Here is a 23998-nt window from a genome sequence, read left to right on the forward strand (position 1 = left end):
GTGGACAATGCTGCTGAAATCTCAGAAATCAGAGAGATAGCGGATTAAGATTGCTAGTAATTTGGAGTGGCGGGGGGGGGGGGGGGCTTTAGTGACCTACATAACTCCTTACCTTACTCTGTAACCAGCAAAACCAGAATAAATTAGGCAAAACAGTAGGATTTGTGCACACTTGTTTCACGTGTAGAATGGATAAAGGCTGCAGAATTTTGCTTTCCCTGGCACAGAGCTTTGGTTTCTTGGCTGTAGGATTTTCAGTGTTTCTAGTGTGGAGTAGGCCCAGGCCTTGGCTGGCGTGCAGAGATAGTGAGAACAGCAGAGAACAGCCCCTCCATGTCACAAAGAAGGAGGACAAAGCCTCCACCCTATCAATGCAGATAGGAAGCGGGTGGCCTTTCCAAGAACCTAACGAATTCTTCTATTACTATGAATATTTATATACCGCTTTTCAAGAAAAAAGTCCACCAAGCAGTTGACCTCAAAAAATAAACAAGATGGTTCCTTGTTCCAAAAGGGCTTCCAACTGAACAAGAAACACCAAGTAGACACCAGCCACTAGAGGCATGCTGTGCTGGGGCCGAATAAGGCCAATTGCTCTCCCCTTGTTAAATGTCACAGAATCGTTTTTGCTCAGTTAACAGAATCCTCCTGATTCTGGTGATCCAAAAGAATCCCTTCCCTTGGATTTTCCCTTAAGAAAGAATCTGAGGGCACACAGATAATCTGATGAAAGCGCCTCTGAGGGGAATGGGTGGGGCGTTCAAGAGTACCACCTGGGCAGTTTCTTTTCTCCACCCAGGATGCCTGCCCCCTATGGCATTCTTAGCCTCACTGCTGCCTGTCCTCTTCCCTCAACAGATGGCCGCCTCTTTTGGGTATGCTGTGTCTGCCACCGATATCAATGGCGATGGGTAAGTGGAGGAGGGTGTGCAGAGTCAGCAGTTAGTAGGAGGTGGGGAGCTGGCCCTTTTCAACACGAGAAGACGTTTGTGGGATGCTTGGTCATCTCACTGAGTTTGGGGAGGCTTTGATTAATGTCAGAGAGGGTTAGGTGTGAGGGGCACAGAGAACTGCAATGGGGCTGAACTGCAAAGACAGTAAGACAGCACACATTATCATAAACCGGATAGGAGAAGAGTCCTGCCCAGTTTCGGCAGCTGGGCATGCTCCCATTTTTGTGACCGTGTGTTAGAGAAAAACAAGGTAGGAGGCAGGAAGCTTGACCAGTCCCAGCTGGGTAGGATGATTTTTCCACCTGCTTCGTTCAGAAGCTGCGTTGGGATCTCAGTAGGTCATGCTTGTCCCACCCAGCTGGGGCTTGACAGATGATCAAACTCCCTGCCTCCTACCTTGCTTTTCTCTAACACACAATCACAAAATGGGAGCATGCTCAGCTCCTGAAACTGAGTAGGACTCTTCTCCTATCCAGTTTATGTTTGTGTGTGCTGTCCTGTTGTAGACCCCATGCAAATGCTCAGGGCAAGGTTGGGGGAGGGCCCTGCCTCTGCACATCTCGGCCTCCTCCCTTCCAGCAAGCTCCATTTGGATCTCTGAATCCCAATGTGCAACATTCCACTAGGAGATTGGTGATCGCGGTTCTCATCTTCCTCCTCCCTGTCCCTGTACAGTTTAGATGACTTGTTGATCGGTGCCCCCTTGTATATGGAGAAAACAGAAGACGGGCGTGTGCAGGAGGTGGGCAGGGTCTACCTTTACCTTCAGCAGCTGCATGGCATGAATCCCAGCCCGTCAGCCGTCCTTACTGGTCACCAAGAGTTTGGCCGCTTTGGCAGTGCTATTGCCCCGCTGGGAGACCTCAACCAGGATGGTTACAATGGTATGGAGACTTGGTGGGAGTGGGGGTGAGGGCGAAGATAAGAGAATGTTAATGCGTGTGAGTGTGCCTATGTATGAAAAAGTGCAATATTTATATATGTGTGGATGAATGATGTACGCAGAAGAGAGAGAATACTGTTAGCTATTTTCTTGCAAAATATGGAAGTCCATTAAGTCAATTTTCTTTTTTTCCTTTTTGTTAAATGTCTGTCCTTCCTCGGGCCTTTTAGTTTTGACAGCAGTAATCAGCCAACAGATCATTTGTTATAACCTTTTTTAAAATTCACAATGAAACACAGAAGTTGATGCCAAATCCCTGTTCCACTTAAAGATAAGTTCAAATTGGAGGCACCTTCCGGTACTATTTTAAACACGTCTATGCATAGGAGCCTACTCCTTCTGTGTGTGCTTGAGTCACTGTTCTGAGCATCCCCCCTGACTGGAAGATGGCAAACCTAGAGCAGTATCTCATGCAGAGATGTAGTGCTCAGCCTCTTCTGAGGGCAGGTAATTGTTGCAGCTCCTCCTCGGGAGTAATTCCGTGATCCCATTCTGCCCCATGCACAGCACAATTATCTGGACCCAGGAGAGGCCAATTGAAATGAGGCCAGCCCAGAGCAGCCATTCATGCAGAGGTACAGCAGGCAGCCTCTTCTGTGGGTTCTTAGTGGTAGAGTCCCATTTTATTTATGTGTGGTTTGTTTTCCTATATAAACTGCTTTGAGAACTTTTTTGGTTGAAGAGCGGTATATAAATTGTTGTTCTTGTTGCTGTTGTTTATTGTAATATTAGAGTATCTGCTTTGCATGCAAAAGGTCCTAGGTTCAGGCCTTGACCTCTGTAGCTAAACAAAACCTCAGGTAGCAAAGAACGTTGCCAAAAGCCTCGGAGAGCTGTTGCCAGTCAGAGTGGACAATACTGGATTATTCATATCAATAACTTGACTTGGTATAAAGCAGCTTCATATACTTTTTTTGGCTCATGGGACCTTGAATTGTTTTAAATTCCTTTGCCAACGGCAGGACACCCTGGCACACCACCCCGGACTTGCAGAAGGCCTGATCTCATGAGCCAGTTTGCTGGCCAATCATATAGTAGGAATGTGGCCAGCCTTTCAACATTAGGGCTCCTCTACCATCAGTTATTGCGTGGAAGAAAGTCTTTAGGCTGGGGGCTACTTTTCGGGCCCTTTTCCTGCTCCGACATTGCACATTGTGCCTGAAGAAGCCCCCTTTATCTACTTACCTCGTGTTGAGAGGCCCCCCTTCCTGGCTGCATGGGGGGCCACCTAGAGCCCCCATGTTGCTTTAGCCTCCCTCCCATCAGTTTCCAGCAACTGACCAATCTGGGGGCAGACTGAAAGCAAGGTGAGGATCCAATTTAATAGAGGGCAATGGAAGACTGGACAGGAGTTAGATCAGTAGGAAGAGAGCGCCTGATTTGGCTTGGAAGCTTGAGTTTCCTGGCCCTAGCTAGACACAGTGTGCCTGCTCAAGAGAACGTGGATTAGTTGTGCTTTAACCACTCTGTTTCGCTTAGATCAGAGTGGTTAAAGACGTAATAATGTGTTTCCATCCTCTCCATTTCAGTGCACATTTATGGGCAAAGTAGAGATTCTAATCCCCCTGTTCTTTCATTTTTGTAAAAAATGATAGGTTTTTTTAAAAAAATACAAGTGTCTTATCTTCTGTCTTCTGGGTGTAAGGGCGTAGGAAAGTTCTACATGGGATTCTGCTGCCACCTGCTGGCTAATGTTTCAACTGCCGCTCACTCAAGATTATCGCTGCATGGACCTCATCATGGAGCAGTTTTGCAGCTTGAGGTGGAATGAGACTCACTGCGTTAGCGATAGTAGTTCATCTGGGAGAGTGCTAGACTAAAAATCTAAGAGTCTTTTGTTCATTCCCAGGCTTGGGTGAAGCTGCCTGGCTTGTTGAGGAGCATGCTGGCAGAGAGCATGCTTTGCAGGGAGAAAAGTCCCAGGTTCAATCCCTGACATCTCCAGGCAAAAGAGATCCCCAGGAGCAGGGCTAGGATGCCTCTACAAGACCCCAAAGAACCACTGCTGCCAGAGCAGAAAATCCCGAAAGCACACAATCATTTCCCCCACCCTCGTGCCCCGATTTTTGACGGCACATGTCCGGTTCTCAGGAGTACCCACAGTCTGGAATCCTGGCTGGACACTCCCCCCACTCAGCTTTTGATCATGGGAGGCAGTCCACTATGTCCCTGGTCATTGACGAGGGTCTCCCAACACTATATTAGTGGCTGCTTTCACACTGCTTGATTCCAGAGGGGTAGCTACCTCCATCTGTTGCAGCAAAACCAGCAAAGATCTTTGTGGCACCTTAAAGGCCAACAAACATATTGTGGCCCATAAAAGCTTGTTGTATGTTTACTCATCCACTAAAAAAACTGATATATTGCTCTTTTGAGCACTTCAAAGCAGCTTACAATAAGAATGAAATTTAAAAACTATCAATATTATATGAATACAGGCAGCAGTCAATGGCATAAATACCCCAAAGCCCTAAAAACCACACTGTATTTGCCAACCAAGAGTCAATGGCTCAGTATTATAGCTGGAAAACACTGTTCCATTCCTGACTTAAAGATTATGTGTGGGAGTCCTGTTCTTTGGTTTCATGTTGGTCTATCACACTTGGATGGATGTCCTTCCATCTCTTTTTAACCAATCTTTTGCCAATTTCAGCCTCAGCCGAACCCATGTGCCGAAATAACTCGACACACAGCAAGACTGACCTCCTGTTTGTTTTTGCAGATGTGGCCATTGGGGCCCCATTTGGTGGCCAGGCCCAGCAAGGTGTGGTCTACGTGTACAATGGTCGACGTGACGGACTTCACCCCAAACCTTCTCAGATGCTGCAGGGGCACTGGCCAGCTGGCCAAACCCCCGACTTCTTTGGGTTTGCCCTGCGTGGGGCTAAGGACCTGGACGGAAATGGCTACCCAGGTGAGGACTACGTGTCAAACAGCAATAAAGGTTGCCTTCCAAGGTGGCACGTGCAGAATGGCCATAGCTTAATGAAGGAGCACCTTCTGGTTAAAGCCAGAGACAAAAGGAGGCCCACAGAATCGGAATCAGATAAATGCAACAGAACAGTACGTCTGCTGTTCGACGTAGATGCTAATTATTTGTATGCAATTACAGAATAGCTTTAATTTATATTAGAGGCAGGTCCCATAACTCATTCCAGTTCTGACACCTTAATTGTAAGGATTACATTAGCATCCAGTAAAAATGAGTCGAGGGTGTGGCAGCTTCCCTATGTCCTCTCATAAATCACAGAGGAAGTTGGGAAGTATTTGAATTATAATATACAACTCTCTGCATCTGGATCATTTCCAGTTTGTGTCTCTCAGTAGATTTCTGAGAAAAGCTCTTTGCTCAGAGGCTGCAATGGTCAAAATAGCTGAGGCTATAGTGAAGTTAACCACCCTGTGGGCCTGTGGTCCATAAGGAATAATCCTGACAAGATAATGACATTCTCCCAAATAAAAACTTGGTAGTTTTGTCCTTATCTCTTAGAGACTGTATTCCCCTTGCAGTAAGAGGCAGCTTCCTATGAAAGAACAATAAAAGAGAGTGCCTCTGAGCATGTATGGAGTTATTTCCTCTTACATTAAGGAAACCACTGAGAGGCAATTACACAGCTTCTAGGCCAAAGGCTGTGATATCCAGATGTCCAGGCAGGCCCAAGTTAATTTTCTAAATTGCTCTTCAGAAGCGAATCCCTGGAAATACATCACAATCCAGGGTGAGAGGGTTTTGCCTTTCAAGATTTGCAGAACTTAGCTGTCTGTCCCCTTTCCTCTCTGTCCTGCAGATCTGATTGTGGGGGCCTTCGGAGTGGACAGAGCTATGGTTTACAGGTAGGCATTGTGGACAGGGATAAGGTATAGAGGTAGAGGATGCAGACAAATGCTCTCCATCTGGTTTGAGATGAGAATTCAGAATAAGAGATGAGATGATGAAACTATTATGGGGTCGTTTTCTCTCTCTCTCTCTCTGGTGTGGTTGCTGTTGAACGCTGAAACATGGCAGATTCACCTTCTGGCTATCATTGGAAATGTAGGGTGGGCCAAGCAAAGTGGTGACCTGGAACATTCATAGGACCCATTTGAGGGGCCAAAAATCACTGAAAGTCTCCATATAAGCATGTTACTCTTGTGTGAATCTTCCTACAGCTCTTGGAATGAGTCCAGTGACTGCTGCTGCCTCAGGCTTTTACGACTACTGCTACTAATTAGCTACCACTTTTAAACCACATACTCAAAGTAGTCTGCACACACACAGAGAGAGGATGTTAGAGTAGATCCAATCAGTTATCAAACTGGGTGTGACTACAGAACTCCTGCTGATAATCTGAGAAAAGGAAGGGTGTGCCCAGGTGAGAGAGGAGCAATGGAGTCTTGCCAAGTTCTCTCAGGGTGAGTTCTGCAAGTCCCTGGGGGTCAGGGATTACAGGGGTTGATCTCACCTAAGTCCTGGTGAGGTCCAAGGGGAGGAAGCCAAGGCTTATAGCTTCGGAAATTTAGACTTGGGAGAAAGTGTTTTAGTAAGACGTGTGTTAGAAGTTATTTTATTTTGTGTGTATTGCTTTATATCAGTGTTTCTCAACTGCTGAGCTGTGAGGTGCGGAGTACTGGTTCATGAGGAATTTAACCCCACCCACTCCCCAAAAAACAATTTCAGCCTGACAGAGGCTGCTGCTGGCAGGAGCTCTCCAGACCTCATTTCTAGAGATAACACTCATTTTGAGGAAGCGAAATGAACATTTGCACGCACAGAGGGGGCGGGGCCTGGCAGCCCTTGGTGTTGGATAAGGTTCATTTCACTTCTTTGAAATGAACGTTATCCAGCAGTGAGGGCTGCCTGCCTAGAAATGAGCTCCGGAGAGATCCCGCCAGTGGCAGCCCCCGCCAGCCCGAAACTGTTTGTGGTGCGTGTGTGCGCCTGGGGGTGGAGATGAGGGGGGCAGCCCCTTTACTAACTGCTGGTCCGGGAAACTGCATGAGTGACTCCAAAAACGTTGAGTAACACCACTTTATATAACCAGGTATCTGCTTCTTGTAACTAACTATCTTCAACACTAGCCTAGTAAATGATCAAGTACCGCCTGAGACCTTCTGGGCATTTTGGAAAAACTCTTGTAACCATTAAGCTAATCCTGTTTGCAACAGTTACGCTTGAAGCCTAAGACAAGACTACTTTTGGGGGGTTGTAAATTAATACATTGTTTTCTTTCCCCCCCCCCAAGCCCTGTCAGAGTGTTTGGCTCTCGGGGGCGGGAGGAAGCCTCTAGTTTACATGGCCTCAGCCAGGATCTCTAAGCCTACTATTTCCCCACTTAAACATATAAAAGTGGAACCACATTTTTACATTGGCCTGTTAGAAAAGTAAAGAAGGGACCGGAAGTTCCCATTCCAGTCAGGAGTAACTCTCTGTTAGCTGTCCTAATAAGGATATTTTACTGTTTTAAATTTTTATTATCACTATGTTTTCAATTTTGTCAATTTTTTTTAACTAATTCTAATTTCAGCCTGTTTTAATTACATACATTCAATTATATAACTGTAATTTTTCTCTTCTGTTTTCGCTTGTGGCTGTAACATTAAAGAACTTGAACTTGAACTAGCTAAGGAATGCTTGGTGGCGGCAATATAAGCTACCAGATATCCTTTTAAATTAATTTAAAACCCTGTCATTCCTTGAGGCTCAGAAAGAGGCATGACTAAGTCTCCTCTCAGGTGGGTTGGGCTTGGACTTGGGTTTGTTACACGCACCTCCCAAACCCAGGTAGAACACAGTTTTTGATGATGTGAATGACCTCCGTGTCTTCCAGCCCATACATGTTTTTCTCTCTCTCTCTGCTCCTTGCTGTTTCTTCAGCAGCCTCTTCTTCAGCACTCTTTGTTCTGACGCTTCTTATTCTGTCTCTTTCCTCTCTCTTACTTTTGTCTTAAATAGTTTGATTTTGACACCCCCTCCAAGATTTTGACCAATCCGAAGGGCAGTAGCTTCAGTTTCTATTAATGCAGTATCTGAGATGTTTGTTTCCTGGCTGACCTTCTGAACCTACTAAAGGAAATGACCTTTTGAACCCCCTTCTGAAGCTCCTACAAGAACTTTTCTCACCTTCCTAGGGCTAAACAACAAATGACCCCTTTGGGGCTAAAATGAACTACCATCTCAGCAAAATAACACATTTTCTCTCTTGAAAGGCAATCATTTTATAATACTTTACCATGTTGAATATATGAAAAACAGTTATAAAATGGAAACAGTTCCATTCCTTCTCCGGGGTGGGGGGTGGGGATTGTGTTTAACTTATCCCAGCCAAGATTGCGTTCTCTGTAAGCCTTCTGGGCTGATGTCATCTGAGCAGACTACCAACTTGCCCACTGCTGTTAGCTCCTGAACACTGCAGAGCTGACACAACGGCCCATGTTTCTAGATCCAAAATTCTTTCTCTCTGGGATGGCGGATGATGAACTATCAAGACCTGGCAGGAGAAAACTGTAGTGGTTCCAGATCCTCTCCAACTGATATGATGCAGCTGGAAAAGATGTGAAGTTGGTTGATTCAATAGTCCACCCTTGCCCATTGGCTCACCATGTCCACACTGGCCCAGGCCTTTTCTTGCCAAACCAGATTGCTGCGTTACTTGCTGCTAAGGATGACTCTCATGCAAGGTCACCTCTCTTCTGCCTTTATCCACAGGGGCCGCCCTATCGTCCATGCCAGTGCCACTCTGAGTATCTTCCCCACCATGTTTAACCCTGAGGAGAGAGCATGCACCTTAGATACTGGAACCCCTGTCGCCTGGTGAGTGATTTGAGGGGAAAGCCATATTGGAGGGTACAGCTACGCTTTTTGTTGTCATGGCTTTCCACAAGGTAGCTTGGGCACTGTAGTTTTGTTTGCCTTTCCCCTAAACTAAGAGTTCTTGGGTTAGTTGCCAATTCAGAAATGCAGGCGCTCTCCATGCCAGCCCCCATGGCCACGCCCAGCCCAGCAGCCCGAGAAGCCGAGAAGTACCGGCGCTCCATCCCTGTGCATCCCCCCTCCACTACCCCCCTGCAGTTAACCCATTTCCAAAAGAGTGGCATTTCACACTGAGTGAGTGAGGGCTGCCTTCAGGGAAAGTTACCCACCTTCCACCAGGACGGTTTTTGCAGTTCATCCAGTGGGAGAGTGAAAAGAGAAGCCCTAAGAGTAGACTCATCTGAGATCAGGGTTGGGACTTGTCTCCCACTCAAATCAACCCTGGGGGAAGAGGCTCCTTATACTAATAGCTGTTAACCCTTTACCAACATTTGTGCCTGGATGGAAGGATGTTTGTTTGTTTTTTGCACATGGCCTTAGTATTTTTAAGAAAGATGGTTTGTAAAACCTTTTAAAAACTAAAGTGTGGGTTCTCTTCTTTTTAGGTATGTTCACAGGCTGGTCCGCATGTTACTTTTAACATGTGGAGAGATGTCTCTGAAAACAGCCTTCCCATGATTACATTACCACCACCACCACCACCCACACCACCACCACTGAAATATGCAATGCAGGTCTCCATTTGTGAAGGCTGCTTCATACAAGAGCCTGTGAATAAGCTTTTATGTGACTAGAAGCTTCTAGAAACCACGGGGTGACTGTATTAGCTGCCCGTTCTGACAGCTACTGTAGCCACCCACCCGTGGTCCCTCTCTAATTTTTTTTCATCTCTGTGCAAAATGAGTTTTGTTCTGGGCGGCAGGATCAAGGCACTGTGTGTGCACGTGCATTCAGAGTGGGGCCTCCCTAATTCAGCCTGAACGGAATCTACAATTTACTGAGCGGACATCGAAAACGTGAGCGCACACACATGCGCCCGCCTTAGAGGGAACAGTGCCACCCACAGCTCATCCTCTTCCAGCCCCCTCTAAGGGCTGCCTGCCATCACCTGCATTGTTACCTCCAGCAACACCTTTCAAAGTATCGAGGGGAACAATGACATTGCAGTGAAAGGATAGAAAAGAGTCAGTAGCGGCCAGGGCAGGTGGGCGGTGAGAGGCACCTCTAAGCATAAATTAGTAGGTGCTTACCCAGAGACAACCGCAGGGCTCTGTGGTCGCCAGGAGTTGACACTGACTCGACAAGCTGCTCCAAGCAGAAGCGTGCTGCCCAGCACTCCCTGTGGCAGGGGGTTGGCTCTGCCACTCGCCTGGCTTCCGCGGAGCTGATCCCCCACCGGCGGTCAGGTGCTGCCAGAGTGGAGGTCAGCACTTTCTCATTTATGCTTAAAGGTGCCTCTTGACGCCTGCCCGCCCCGCCCGTGCCTGCATGGGCCGCCACTGAAAAGAGTGGGACAGACCTCTAAATACACAAATGAATTAAATGAATAAAGGGTAGCTGCCACGATTTCCCCCTTTTCTGATATTGCATGGAGAAACCAGGAGGGCTAGTCACACAGTCAACAACTGGTTGGGGAGCCGTGCACGCGCCTAATGTTTGCTTGCTTCAGGCTCTGTATGAAGGAGGGGGTTGTGATTGTGCATGAGGCAGGCGCTGGGCAAGGAGAGCTTTTGCTCCTGCCTTGGTCAGATGCTGGGTAGGAAAGCTGTTCTGCGCGGCTCTTGCGTCACACGCAGTCACTCCCCACTCCTCCTACCTTGTTGTTTGCTCACACACAAGCGGAAATTGGGAGCGTGCCCAGCCTCGAGACCAATGTCCTGCCCAGTTTTTGATTTGTGGGAACTGCCCATGGGACCGCCAGACGGTGAGCGAGCAAGTGGTGGGTGAGCAGTGCCGAGAGCTGAAAAGAAGCCCTTGGTGGGTGCTTGGGGCAGCAGCTGGGAGGACCCATAGTGGCTGCAGCTGCCGGGAGCTTCTGGCCCCACAGAGTCTCCTCCAGAGGTTCCTGTGCCTACTGACCCCTGTTTGTCGTCACGGGAAGCATCTCCATGGCAGCAGGAGCCCATGCATTCTCCATGTGATGCGGGACGAGGGAGAAGAGACGGGCACGGCCCTTTTTGGCAGCAGTGGAATAAGTCATCACAGGGAGGCGGCGTTCATGTGGTCTCTGTGTGATAAAAATAACCTGTACCACCAGCCCTCTGTCTTCCCGATTAGATCAGGCTAACTTGGGGTTGGAATGGCCCTCTGACTGTGGCAAGGGGTGGGGGCTTATTTATAGACGGTGAGTTTGCCCGTTCCTCAGCAACTGGGGAAGGGGGGGCGGCCCTGGAGTCCTGCCCAATCTGACTGTGAATTGGGTGATTATGCGTAGTAGGCTGGTGACCCAGCTGGGACCACGTGGCTGGAAGGAGAGGCTGAGTCAGCCAGACAGGACCCTCTGCCAGATGTTGCTGCTCTCCTTCCTCCCACACCGCTGCCTCAGGGACCCTGCCTGGCTGCCTCATGAATAATCTTCCTTTCCCTACCCCAAAAAAGTGGGTTGGCAGGCTGGGTGCATCACGGTGGTGTCCATATGTGCATTCCGTTTGTGCGTTCTTGGAACCCCGGTGCTGGCTTGTGTCCTTCTTGGTAGAGTAGGTTTAGTCTGGTACATTGTTCCACAAAGGGATGGCTGGGTGGGTGGGGAACCTGGCATTCTTCACTGCATCCAGCTGTCCCTGCCTTTGCAATGTAATCTTTAGGGAGAGGAGGAATTGAGAAGCTCCCCTTCCTGACAGTGCTAGGTGGTGCTGTGGTTGAGCTCTGTCTGTATAAATGCTGCCTCCTTTTGAATCAGGCCACTGGTCCATCTCACTATGTTCCATCTGTGGCAATGACTGGCAGCGATCTTTCCCAGCCCTCTCTGGAGAAGCCAGGCATGAGACCAGGAACCTCCTACGTGCAGAGCATGGGCTCGGCCACTGAGCAATGCCCCCCCCCAAGAAGGGAGGTCCCCATTTTATAGCTGGGGAGCTGAGTGCGAGAGAGTGTCCTGCTCAAGGCCACCCAGAGAGAGCCAGGGCATTCCTTTCCATGCCTAAACCTCTGCCCACTGGACCACACTGCCTTCCACAGGTTTCTTACCCAGGCTCATTCCTCCCCCGCTTTCTCCTATCTCAACAGCATCAACCTGAGCTACTGTCTGAATGCATCTGGGAAGCATGTGCCTGACTCCATTGGTGAGTGGCTGGGGGGCCGGAGAGGGAGGTGTTCTATGTGTGGGGAGGGGGCAGGTTGTCTCTGTCCAGCTACCACCCACTCAAGTCCTGGCTGCAAGAAGCTGTGTCAGAACTCATGATGGTGATGATGATGATGATTTAGTTATTTATTAGTTAGTTATTCGATTTCTATACCTCCCTTCCAAAAATGGCTCAGGGCGGTTTACATTAAGATGATGACATGGTAAAGTCATCCCTTGGAAGAGTAACTTGAAAATCAGGCCTTGTCATCAGCTGGGGAAACACAAGCAGTTCACTCATATAACTGTGTTCTGTGGACCCTTGTTAAATAAATAAATAACATCTCTGGATATTTTCTCCTTGCTGCCTTGCAAGACTCATTAGCACCAGGGTGGAGACTTGTCGTCCCTTTCCCTTATATTAATGTTCTCCCTTTCTTCATATTAGCTCATCACAAAAGAGACCCATTTGAAAATCTCTTCCCCTGCCCCACATCAAGGTGCAAGAGATGCACCTTTTGCCACATCCTAAAAGTGCTTATGACCATCTTTAACCTAAACATCTGGGGCACTTTGATCCATCCAGGCTCTTCAGAGAATTCTGAACCTGCCACAAGGATTGCTGGTCTCCTTACCTTCTTCCAATCATCTCTGTATTGTGTTGTATTATTACAATGTGGCTAGTAAGGTATTAGTTCCTTAAATTTATAGGGAGCTGCTGATAATTGGGTTTTATACTGGCATTTTAATAGTATGGAGTAATGCTATTTGATTTTTTCTCAAAATGAAGACATTGGGGATATTCTCACGATTAACAAAAATCGGGCTAGGAGAGCCTAGTCCGATTTTTGTTAATCGTCAGAACCACTGGGCTCAGCTGCGAGCCCGGTGGTTCTAGAGCGGGTAACCCGCTCTGGAACCCATGGTAAAAAGCAGGTTTGCGGAGCGAGCGCTCCGCAAACCTGCTTTTTACAATTGTGAGTAGCCGCACCGTGCCTACTCACAAGTAGACTCCCGGCTCAGGGGTCTCCCCAGTATGCTCTGCGTGCTCCGTCGTGGCTTGCTCCGTCTCGGAGCCGGAAATCGTGTGGGCAGCCGATTCGGGTAGAAGCAAGGTAGGAGGAAAAGCTACTTTTCCTCTGATTCCACACAATCACTTCTACCCAGGTTTTCCTCTAACCTTGCTTCCACACAATCAAAAATTGGGAGTACACACAGCTCCCAAACCTGGGTAGAACACAGTTTTCGATTGTGTGAATGACCTCATTGTGTTTGATGATTGCAGTTCACCTGGGGCATGTTTTAGTAAGGCAGGCAGAAAATCAAACAAATGGCTCATCCGTAAGCACAAAGGAAAGCTGAATTTCTGATGGGTTTATACACCTCCATTTCCAAGTCCCTGTAAAATGCTGTGTATCCACAGTTAAGCCTTCTGCAGAACATGGATGGCCCTTTTCTCACTCCTGGTACCAGAATGGGTTTTTATCAAGGGTAACGCTACTTTGGCATGAGGTGCTCTATCATTTCAGAAGGGGCGAGGTATGAAGGCCCAGAACTGTGGAGCATCAAGGACTCGTGGACTCCCTGCATCATCATGGGTGCTTAATACTGCTCCTGGGACTGGCCTGAGAGTCCTGCTGGCCCAGGTGACACCCAGACACTATTGGATCTCACTGAGCACCATCTTCTTCTCCTCTTTCTCTTAACTGGGCAGGTTTCAGCGTGGAGCTGCACCTCGACCACCTCAAGCAGAAAGGGGCAGTGAAACGCGCGCTGTTCCTGCATTCCCGCCAGCCCCACCTGGTTGAGACCATCCAAATCCGCAATGGTGCTAACTCTGCATGTAACGAGATGAAGATCTACCTCCGGGTGAGTCACAATTGCAGCCCTGTCCTCACCTCTTTCAGTATGTCTGCACAAGCCTTCTCCTCTCCCTGAGATATATGTCCCAGGAACACTTGGCTCAATTTTTTACCTCATCTGGTGCAGTGACTATTTGGTGCTTGGAAAGTATTTTGAAAGTGAGCCTCTCATGACCCATTCATTCATGTCTCATGGAGTTCCACATGGTGACCAAAGAGACGTTGTGATTCTTGAGGAATGTTGGACTTGCTCCTGATAAAGCACTATGGCAGATCTACAGGCTTGCAATCTCATCTGCCAGTACTAGTAAGCACTCAGTCCTGCTGAGATGTAAACCTCAATTTACATTTTATAAAACAAAATGTTAGATGACAAAGTCAATCGTGCTTTACGGAATTACAGCAAGCAGATTGAACTATGCGTTGGATAACTTAAATAATAAATATTCTTTTTTAAAAAAACAGCCCAGTAGGCAGGAACTCATGATAGATATTCTGCTATGTCATACATTCATTATATTGGGGCTGCAGCTCAGTGGTAGAGCACCTGCCTAACGTTCAGAAGGTCTCAGGTTCAATCCCTGGCATCTCCAGGTAGGTGATGGGAGAGATCTCTTTTTTGCTCTCAAACCCTGGAGAGCTGCTGCCAGTTGGAGAGGAGAGTACTGAGCTAAATGGGACCCATGGTCTGACTTAGTAGAAGGTGGTGTGATAAGTTCATATAAACTCCAGCAGAGATGTGGCCGGATTTGCAGCTCTGAATGGTGGATTTCTGCTTGGCATGGGCTTAATGCACTCGGCACCTTGTCCTCTCTCTCTCCCTCTAGAACGAGTCAGAGTTCCGTGACAAGCTCTCCCCCATCTACCTGTCGCTCAACTTCTCGCTGGATCCAGAGGCCCCACGAGATGCACATGGCCTACAACCCATCCTCGACTACCATACACATAACCACATTGAACAAAAGGTACTCAGCAGGGATGGGGTGGGGGTTGCCCAGTGGGGTGCGGGCTGCCAGCCAGCCATGGCTCCTGGCATTCCATGAGAAGCAGGTTGAACTCCAAGAATCTAGGAGTGCTTCTCTCCTCCCTGGCAAGATGAACTGCGGTACAATGATAGCCAACCTAGCAGGGAAACAATAACATATGTGGGGGTCAATTAGAGATGAAGCCCAGGGCCCCTGGCTTCCTCCCTCCTATTGAACACTATGTACAGGTTCTCACGATCAAAAGAATTCCAACTTAGCAGAAAATCCCAGGTGCCAAGCTGTGCAGACTCCTGAATATGTCATGAGGACTCAGACATTTTCATGGATCCCAGACTGGTGCTGCAAAACCCCAACATTTAACAAGGATCAACCAGCCAAGTTCAGAACCAAGATTAACTGTCTCAGTTGAATGTTAGTTAGTTGCGGCATGGATCTAGGATCACAGAGAAAATCCTGAGTTCCATGGGAGCACACAAGGCTCAGCAACTGTGGTTTTTCAGTAAGCTGGGATTCTTTTGATCTCAATATTTTTTTTAAAAAACCCACGCTATGTCACTCTTCAGTCTAGGAGGAGCTGCTGGCTACCTGGGGATCTCTCACCCTTTCCATCACTGGAGCTACTGTGTGGGCCAGTATGTTCTACTGGGTGGACTACTGAAACCCAGATTCAGATGGGGAAGGAGTTACTCCGGCTAGCTTAACTCGCAGGCTGCTTGTCAAGATAAATGAGAGAAGTATTCCAGTGTGGACTGTGTTTTGAAGAGGGGGCAGTGTTCTTGCCACCCATGATCTTTTTCTTCCCATTTCCCTGATCATCTGTGGAGGCATTGGAGGCAGTTACGAACAGGAACAGGATTTCAGTGGGTGGGAACTTGCATACGCAAGGAGGAAAATGTCATGCATCATGATTCAGTGGGTGGGTTCTGCTTGCACTGAAGGTACGCTATTTGGAGCTCTCTGGCCTGCAAGCATTGTCTTAGAGGTCATGTGCTTTGTAGGGGTGTGCACAGAATGGTTCTGTGCACACCTGGAAGGCGGTGGTGGCTCCTTTAAGTCACCAGGAGGGTGTCCTCCCCCACCATGCCCCCCCCCGGCGCTGCTTCAAAAACCGCTGACGTGGGACGGCTGTATACCCTCTTGCCACCCTGGTCAGCATAATATTGGAAATGGCCTGTGCACATGTGCGCATCACACACACGCACAGCCACTTCCAGTATTATGCTGACTGGGGCAGCAAGAGGGTATACAGCTGTCCCGCGCCAGCAGTTTTTAAAGCCGTGCCAGAGGTGGGGAGCACGGTGGGGGAGGTAAGGACACCTTCCTTGCGCCTTAAAGGAGCCCCTGCGTTCAGTTCTGAACTGGTTCAGCATTCAGAAACACAGGTTTCTGAACTGGTTCAGCATTCTAGGAATAGAATGCTGAACTGGTTCGTGCACATCACTAGCCCTTTGGGCACACTAGGGATTGGGTTGCCAGGATTTAGAAAGATATGGCAGCTAATGCGTCAATGAGAGTTGAACTTGATAACTTCTTGGTCCCTTTTGTGAATGTTATATATTGTAATCTGTCCCATACCCTTGGGAGAAGTCATCAAAAAAATCAGTAAGTTAACAGGCAAAGAGGTGCATCTCATATCTGGTCTTCCCTACCAGGCCCAGATTCAGCTTGATTGTGGTGAAGACAACGTCTGTGTCCCTGACCTCCAGCTTGAAGTCTCTGGGTAAGGCTCTGTCCTGCCTCCTACTGCTGTCCCACAAGCAAGGACTGCATGCCATTTCTGTTCTGTTGATATCCACAACCCAGGAAATCTAGCCATACCTCCCCACATCCAGTCTTTTGATCCTTTTATGCATGTGGAACGACTGCTTCTGAAGAGTTGGGACACTAGTCGACTCTCCTCCTATTTAGCTGTTTCTTTCTCCCTGCTACATCCCACTCTGTGTGTACACCTGTGCATGCACTCACACACAGCTCGCCTCACTTCTCTGCTTTTCCCATCCAATATAGATTGTAAACAGTGTTCTCTCTAATTTTTTTCATCTGTGTGTGGAATGAGTTTTGTTCTCGGTGGCAGTATCAAGGCAGTGTTTGCGCATCATATATTCACAGTGGGATCTTCCTGATTCAACCTGAGCAGGATCTAAAATTGACTGAGTGGATATCAAAAAAACATGTGAGCGTGTACATGTGCACACACCTTAGAGGGAACACTGGTTGTAAGCCCCATGGGCAAGGTTCATGTCACTTCTTCTGTTGTGAAAGTACCAGTACACCGTGGGCAGTATATAAAAGAATAATATAGTTTTGACTCCAACTAGACCTGTGTTGGTGGGAATGGAGAAGTGTTATATGCCCAGCAGGTCATCATGAGCAAACTGCTCCCATCTGAACTTGCCTACAGTGAAAGGTTCCTCAAAGATCCTAGTGTGCATGTTCAGTCCCTCATTCTTACTGCCCTCTTTGGAGTAGCATTAAGAAGGATCCTGCTTTTGACCAGTGTGGAGCAAATCAAGATTTCAGTTGTCACAAGGTCCAAACAGCCATTGAGACTTGCCTGTATTATCTGCAGTGGAATGGAGTATGTGTGTGAATGAGTTGCTCCTCCCATTTGCTCCAAAGACAGGGCTAATCAGCTTTCAGTGCCCTCATATAGAGGGAGGAGCTTGCCCATGCTCCCAGTTACAGAGATCTGCAAGCTAACAGTGCCAGTAGGAAAAACAATGTGCCTGAAAGAAAAAGCATGCAAAACCCAGAATAAGAGTCCCAAGGAGTATGTTAACGTTCCAGGAAGATCTGGAATGATAGAGATCCAGAATCCACTCAAAGAAAAGAAAAGAGGAATGCCTTCTGGCCAGAATGAGAAAAACCAGATTGGTGGGTCATATATACTTTGTTCCACCACAGAGAATGAACTTTCCAGGTAAGTCCCAGCATTTTGTTCTCCGCCAGTGGAGGAGTGTCTCCATGAACAGGATATTAAAAAGTCATTTATAGATCAGGAAAGGGGTCTTCTGAATAGGTCTGCGCTCCCTTTTGAAGGATTCCTTTTCCAAAGGAAGCTTCTCATGGTGTCAAGATATCCGACTTCCAAGGACGTATATGTGGCAAGACGGCCATGTATAGCTTATGGAAGCAGGAGAAATGTAGATTCACCTGCATAGATCTGTCTTGCAACTTTAAACAAGAAAAATGGACCACCTACCTGATTTGCCAGCAGAATGCAGAGGAAGCTTCCCCACTGGGAAAATTATAAAGCCTCCACCACATCAGCAGACTTGCCTTATATTTGGAACCAGCAGAGTCTGAGTAAACCGCAGATTTAAATGGCTGTTTAGAAGGACAACTGAGAAAGAACAACTGAGGAACTGTTTAGAAAGAACAACTGAGGAAGCACCAACATTATTGCCTACACAGAACATATGCATTTATTTTATGTATTTATTGTTCGCTTTTCATTAGAATAATCTCAAAGTGGTTTACAATATACTTAAAACCATACACAACTAAAATATAAAAGTACATATAATATAAATATAAAAATAAGGTCTCTGTTTAAAACACATAGCACATAAAACATTAGAGGAGAGCTGGTCTTGTGGTAGCAAGCATGACTTGTCCCCATAGCTAAGCAGGGTCTGCCCTGGTTGCATCTGAATGTGTGAGCACTGCAGGATATTCCCCTCAGGGGATGAAGCTGCTCTGGGAAGAGCATAAGGTTCCAAATTCCCTCCCTGGCTTCTCCAAGATAGGGCTGAGAGAGATTCCTGCCTGCTACCTTGGAGAAGCTACTGCCAGTCTGTGAAGACAATCCTGATCTAGATAGACCAATGGTCTGACTCAGTATATGGCAGTTTCCTATGTTCCTAACAACAAGCCCTGCTGGGAGAGAACCAGCATGGCTTCTGCAAAGGGAAATCTTGCCTCACACACCTTTTGGAGTTCTTTGAGAGTGTCAACAAGTGTGTGGATCAAGGTGATCCAGTTGACTAGTATACCTGGACTTCCAAAAAGCGTTCAACAAAGTTCCTCATCAAAGACTCGTGAGAAAAATTAGCAGTCATGGGATAAGGGAACAAGTACATGTATGGATTGCTAACTAGTTGAAGGACAGGAAACAGAGGGTAGGTATAAATGGAGAGTTTTCACAATGGAGGGAAGTAAGAAGTGGGGTCCCTGAGGGATCTGTACTGGGGCCGGTGCTTATTAATTTATTAATAAATGATATAGAAGTAGAGGTAAACAGCGAGGTGGCCCAATTTGCAGATGATACCAAACTCTTTTGGGTAGTGAAATCCAAAACGGATTGTGAGGAGCTCCGACAAAATGGCAAATGCGGTTCAATGTTGGCAAGTGTAAAGTGATGCACATTGGGACGAAAAACTCCAACTTCAAGTATACGCTGATGGGATCTGAGCTGTCGGTGACTGACTAGGAGAGGGATCTTGGGATCATGGTGGACAGCTCATTAAAAGTGTTGACTCAGTGTGAGGCAGCTGTGAAAAAGGCCAATTCCATGCTAGGGATCATTAGGAAAGGGTTTGAAAATAAAACGGCTAATATTATAATGCCCTTATACAAAACTATGGTTCGACCACACTTGGAGTACTGCGTACAATTCTGGTCACCACATCTAAAAAAGGACACTGTAGAACTGGAAAAGGGGCAGAAGAGGGCAACCAAGATGATCAGGGGCCTACAGTACCTTTCTTATGAGGCAAGGCTACAACACTTGGGGCTATTTAGTTTGGAAAAAAGATTAAATGATAGAGGTCTATAAAATCATGCATGGTATAGAGAAAGTGGACAGAGAGAAATTCTTCTCCCTCTCCCTTAACACTAGAACCAGGGGCCATCCCATGAAATTGATTACCAGGAGTTTTAGGACCAGCAACTGGAGGTACTTTTTCACACAATGCATAATCCACTTGTGGAATTCTCTGCCACGAGATGTGGTGACAGCCAACAACCTGGATGGCTTTAAGAGGGGTTTGGATAACTTCATGGAGGAGAGGTCTATCAATGGCTACTAGCTGGAGGGCTATAGGCCACCTCCAGCCTCACAGGCAGGATGCCTCTGAGTACCAGTTGCAGGGGAGTAACATCAGGAGAGAGGGCATGCCCTCACCTCCTGCCTGTGGCTTCCAGGGGCATCTGGTGGGCCACTGTGCGAAACAGGATGCTGGACTAGATGGGCCTTGAGCCTGAACCACAGGGCTGTTCTTATGTTCTTAAAAACCTATATATAACACAGTAATACATAAAACACAAAGCAGCAATAGTAAAAAAAACCCAATACTTTTATTTAAAACCTGGTTGATGAGCCATGTCTTTACTTGTTGAGGAGCAGATACCAGTCGGGAGAGCATTCCAAAGCCTGGGGGCAATGACTGAGTAAGAGAGTAAGTCTCTCTTGGCACGCGGAGCAGAGCCCCCTCTGGTGATCTTGTCAAGTGGGCAGAAACCCTTGGGATCATGCAGTCCTTCAGATATCCAGGGCCCAAACTATTAAGGGCTTTAAAGGTCAAAACCACCACCTTGAATTGAACCCAGAAACAAATTGGTAGCCAGCGCAGTTCTTTCAGAATGGGTGTGATGTGACCCTAACAGGCAGCTCCGGATAAAATCCTAGTTGCCGCATTTTGCACTAGCTGCAGTTTCCAAATATTCTTCAAAGGCAGCCCCACGTAGAGCATGCTACAGTAATCCAGCCGTTACATGTCTAAGGCCTGGGTCACTGTGGCCTGATCTTCCACAGATCAAGCCACAGGAAGGGATGCCGCTGGTGCGCTAACTGAAGCTGTGCAAGCAGAGCCGGGTCCAGCAGTACTCCCAAGCTGTGCACTTGCTCTTTCAGGGGGAGTTCAACCCCATCCAGAACTGGCCGAATCCCTTCATCCCAATTGGCTCTCCTACTGACCAACAGCACCTCCACCTTGTCTGGATTCAGTTTGTTTATTAACCCACATCCAGCCCACTCCAGCCTCCAAGCTCCCATTCAGGACATCCACGGCCTCCCTAGGATCAGGTGACAAGGAGAGATAGAGCTGAGTGTCATCTGCATATTGCTGGCAACTCAGTCCAAGTCCCCGGATGACCTCTCCCGGCAGTTTCATGTAGAAACAATACATTACGTGAGATGTTTACCTGAATGCATAAGCCAAATCTGATAATGGAACCTGTTGCAAAGGCCAGCAGCCCGGTCAACCTTATATAAATCAGACAGAAGACTAAACTCGTATAGAACGCATCCTCAGGAGGTCCTTAGAGCAAAGGGTTGGAAATCTGGTAAAAGAGAGAGGCGTGAGCATCTGCCTTCATGTCTACGGCCAACAACAATGAGACCAGCTCCTCAGCAAAAGAAAATTGTGGGAGTCTTTAGTCCCCTCACCAGGCAGTTTCAGCCTGCACTGATTCGGATGGGAGGGGAGTGATTTGAGGAGATTTCCTCGCCATTCCTTCACCTGCTTGTGGGATCATTCTGCAGGATCCAGACCCACACACTCCAGTCATCAACTGATCTGCAGCTTCTGCGGACTTGGAAGTGTCATGAACTTCTGACACCAGAGTAGATGGACTTGCTTCTCAGACCTAAGTCCTGGCACAGTTGAGGGCATGGAGTGGTGGACTCAAGTTACCTGAAACGGGGTAGGAATCCTCATATTCTTTGACATAGTCTCTGTACTTTGCACTTCTGGGCTCTGCGCCAAGGCAGAGCCCATGTCAGAAACTTTCCAAGTTTCTCTCTCCTTGATTTTGGCGGGAGCTCTGTCCCTTCCCTTATATTTTTATTTATTCAATTTTTATATCATCTTTCAAAGAGCAAACATTCACGGAGAAAGCATTCCAGAGCCTGGGGGCAAAACAACAGAGAAGGCCCTGTCCTGTATGCATGACAGTTTTACCTCTCTCAACAGCAGCACATGGAGCAAAGGCCTCTCTGACAACCTTGCTGGGTGGGCATAAACCCTTGGGAGCAGGCAGTCCTTCAGGTATCCAGTACCCAAACAGTTAAGGGCTTTAATTTGATCTGGAAACAAATAGGCAGCCAAAGCAGCTCTTTGAAAATAGGTGTAATATATACTCCGAGTGAGCCGTTCCAGAGAGAGCCATACATGAGGCTGCGTGTCTCCTCATCCCTTCAGTCTTTCATTGTCTGCATTTGGTCAACTTCACTGGACACTCTCCAAGCTTTCTCAGAGGTTTCTTTTCTTTTCTTTCTTTCTTTTAACCCCCCCCCCCCGCCCATCTCCTTTCTTTCTGGTTTGTTTATTCAGTTCCCTTCTCTCACACTCCCCGCCCACCATTTTTCCTCTCCTCATTCCTGGTTGGGACAGAGAGGAACACACAAGTGGCCAATGGTCACATGGTGAGTAAAGTCATCCTTAAAAGATGTGTGAGGTGTGCGGCAAAGTTGCCTTCATCTAACGGACACAGCAAGTTAAGATTCACCAAACCAGCACAAAGGAATCGGATGTCTTGGCTTTGCTCTGTGCTTTGGGAACAAGCCCTCCAATCTTCCCATTTGATCTCGGAACAAAAGAGTTCAAATACATCTGCTGAAACTCCAACCATTGCAATAGTTGATGAGCAGATCCAGGGACTATTACACTTGCCTAAGGGCATGTTGGCAACAAATGCACCGGTACTGGAAGAAACCACAGCCTTGGGACAAGTCACCAGCCCAGTACCATCCACCCCCGCAGTACTGGATAGAAGACATTGGTTCCAGATGTGACCACTAAGCCATTGGTTCCCTCAGGAGGAACTCTGAAGAAGAAAACAACTTTCAACAGAAATCAATGAAGCCACTGACTTCAGCGCCGGCAGGGCATCTTTTATCAAAATTACGTATGAGGCAGTAAGCTTTGACACCTGCTACAAACCCTTTGAATCAGAAGAAGAATATGATGATGATGAAGAAGATCCAACCCTTGGGTTTGACATAAGTGACATCTCTACCAAGACACCATTTGGTCACAACCGAAGGTTGGTCTTTTGGAGTTTATTTTGTTGGAGTTTTGTTTTATTTTACTTTTACTTTTTGGGGGCTTATGGTTAGTTTTGTTTAATTTTGAAGGTTTTGGTGTAGTTGAGGCAGCTGCTGTTGCTGCTGTTTTTATTATCGAGTTGATTTTGGCGGGGTTTCGATGTTATATTCTTTAAGGGGTTCCATGCTTATTAGTTTGTGGTTCCCCTAACCTCTACTGTAGATACACGACAAGATCTCTCTCTGTTAGGCTTAGCTATGAGCGAGGCTCGAGACCTCACGGATTCACCAGATTACCATCCAGCGTGGCCTAACTCTCCAAAATCCAAGACACCTCTGTCAGATGCAAATGACCACCTCGATCCTGAGGATGAAGAACAGTCACCGCCTATTTTTCCATGGCCGGTTTCGCCCCACTGCAAGAGTATACCTACCCCTCAGACTCAGATGGGCAGAGACACTATGACTACCACCGTAACTGTTGCTGCTCAAAGGATGACCACTAACAATCCTGAGATGAGAGATACAAACATTCTTCTGTGAATCTCTCTATTCAGACTACTATGAGACTGATTGGTATCAGGAAAGAGAAGGATATGCCTATGATCGATACTGAACACACTACTGTTAACAAGAAGAGGATAGACATCAAGACTATTGGTACTGAAAAGGGGATAGGCATGATAGATGTTCCTATCTTTGTGGCTACGAACAGTATCATGAACAGCCCAGTTTTTCTGCTGAGTATAGGCCCCAACAGCTGTCTCTGAGATTTAGATCACACTCTCCTCCGGATCTATACCCCTGCTCTATGAAGGGATTTAATCAACATACCAAACGGCCTACTATTCAACCTCCAAAAACTGCAAGAGGAGCAACTTCCCAACCTTTAGGGCAGTGCTACCACACAGCAGCCTCTTTCACCAGCACCTGCACCAATTCCATCTACATCCAAAGCCTTGGCACTAATATCGGAACCACCAGTGATTTCTCCAACTTCTCAATCAACAGGTTCTGCAGCATTGTCAGAAGACAAGGATTGTGAACCAGAAGAAGATGAGGAGAAGGCAGCAGATGAAGACTCTCATTCAAAACTAGTGTCACTGGGTTCCTCCCCTAATGAGCTCTTGGGGGATCTTAATCCTACCTCCCCATCAGAGGCCTTAAAGCTCTACTCCGACTATATATCTAGCATGG

The 23998-nt window shown here is 47.3% G+C and overlaps 1 protein-coding gene across 1 annotated transcript in view; it reads left to right on the top strand.

Annotated features, from left to right (window-relative positions):
* Positions 1 to 23998, top strand: part of ITGA5 (integrin subunit alpha 5) — a 119447-nt gene that overhangs the window by 69772 nt on the left and 25677 nt on the right. The window contains exons 11-19 of the mRNA XM_053301226.1: positions 859 to 911; positions 1629 to 1837; positions 4619 to 4810; positions 5685 to 5730; positions 8582 to 8686; positions 11912 to 11967; positions 13681 to 13835; positions 14656 to 14793; positions 16467 to 16534. Of these exons, the coding sequence (XP_053157201.1) occupies positions 859 to 911; positions 1629 to 1837; positions 4619 to 4810; positions 5685 to 5730; positions 8582 to 8686; positions 11912 to 11967; positions 13681 to 13835; positions 14656 to 14793; positions 16467 to 16534 (1022 nt within the window). The remainder of the gene's footprint in view (positions 1 to 858; positions 912 to 1628; positions 1838 to 4618; positions 4811 to 5684; positions 5731 to 8581; positions 8687 to 11911; positions 11968 to 13680; positions 13836 to 14655; positions 14794 to 16466; positions 16535 to 23998) is intronic.

Source organism: Hemicordylus capensis, chromosome 2, assembly GCF_027244095.1.
Source record: "Hemicordylus capensis ecotype Gifberg chromosome 2, rHemCap1.1.pri, whole genome shotgun sequence".
Taxonomy (NCBI): domain Eukaryota; kingdom Metazoa; phylum Chordata; class Lepidosauria; order Squamata; family Cordylidae; genus Hemicordylus; species Hemicordylus capensis.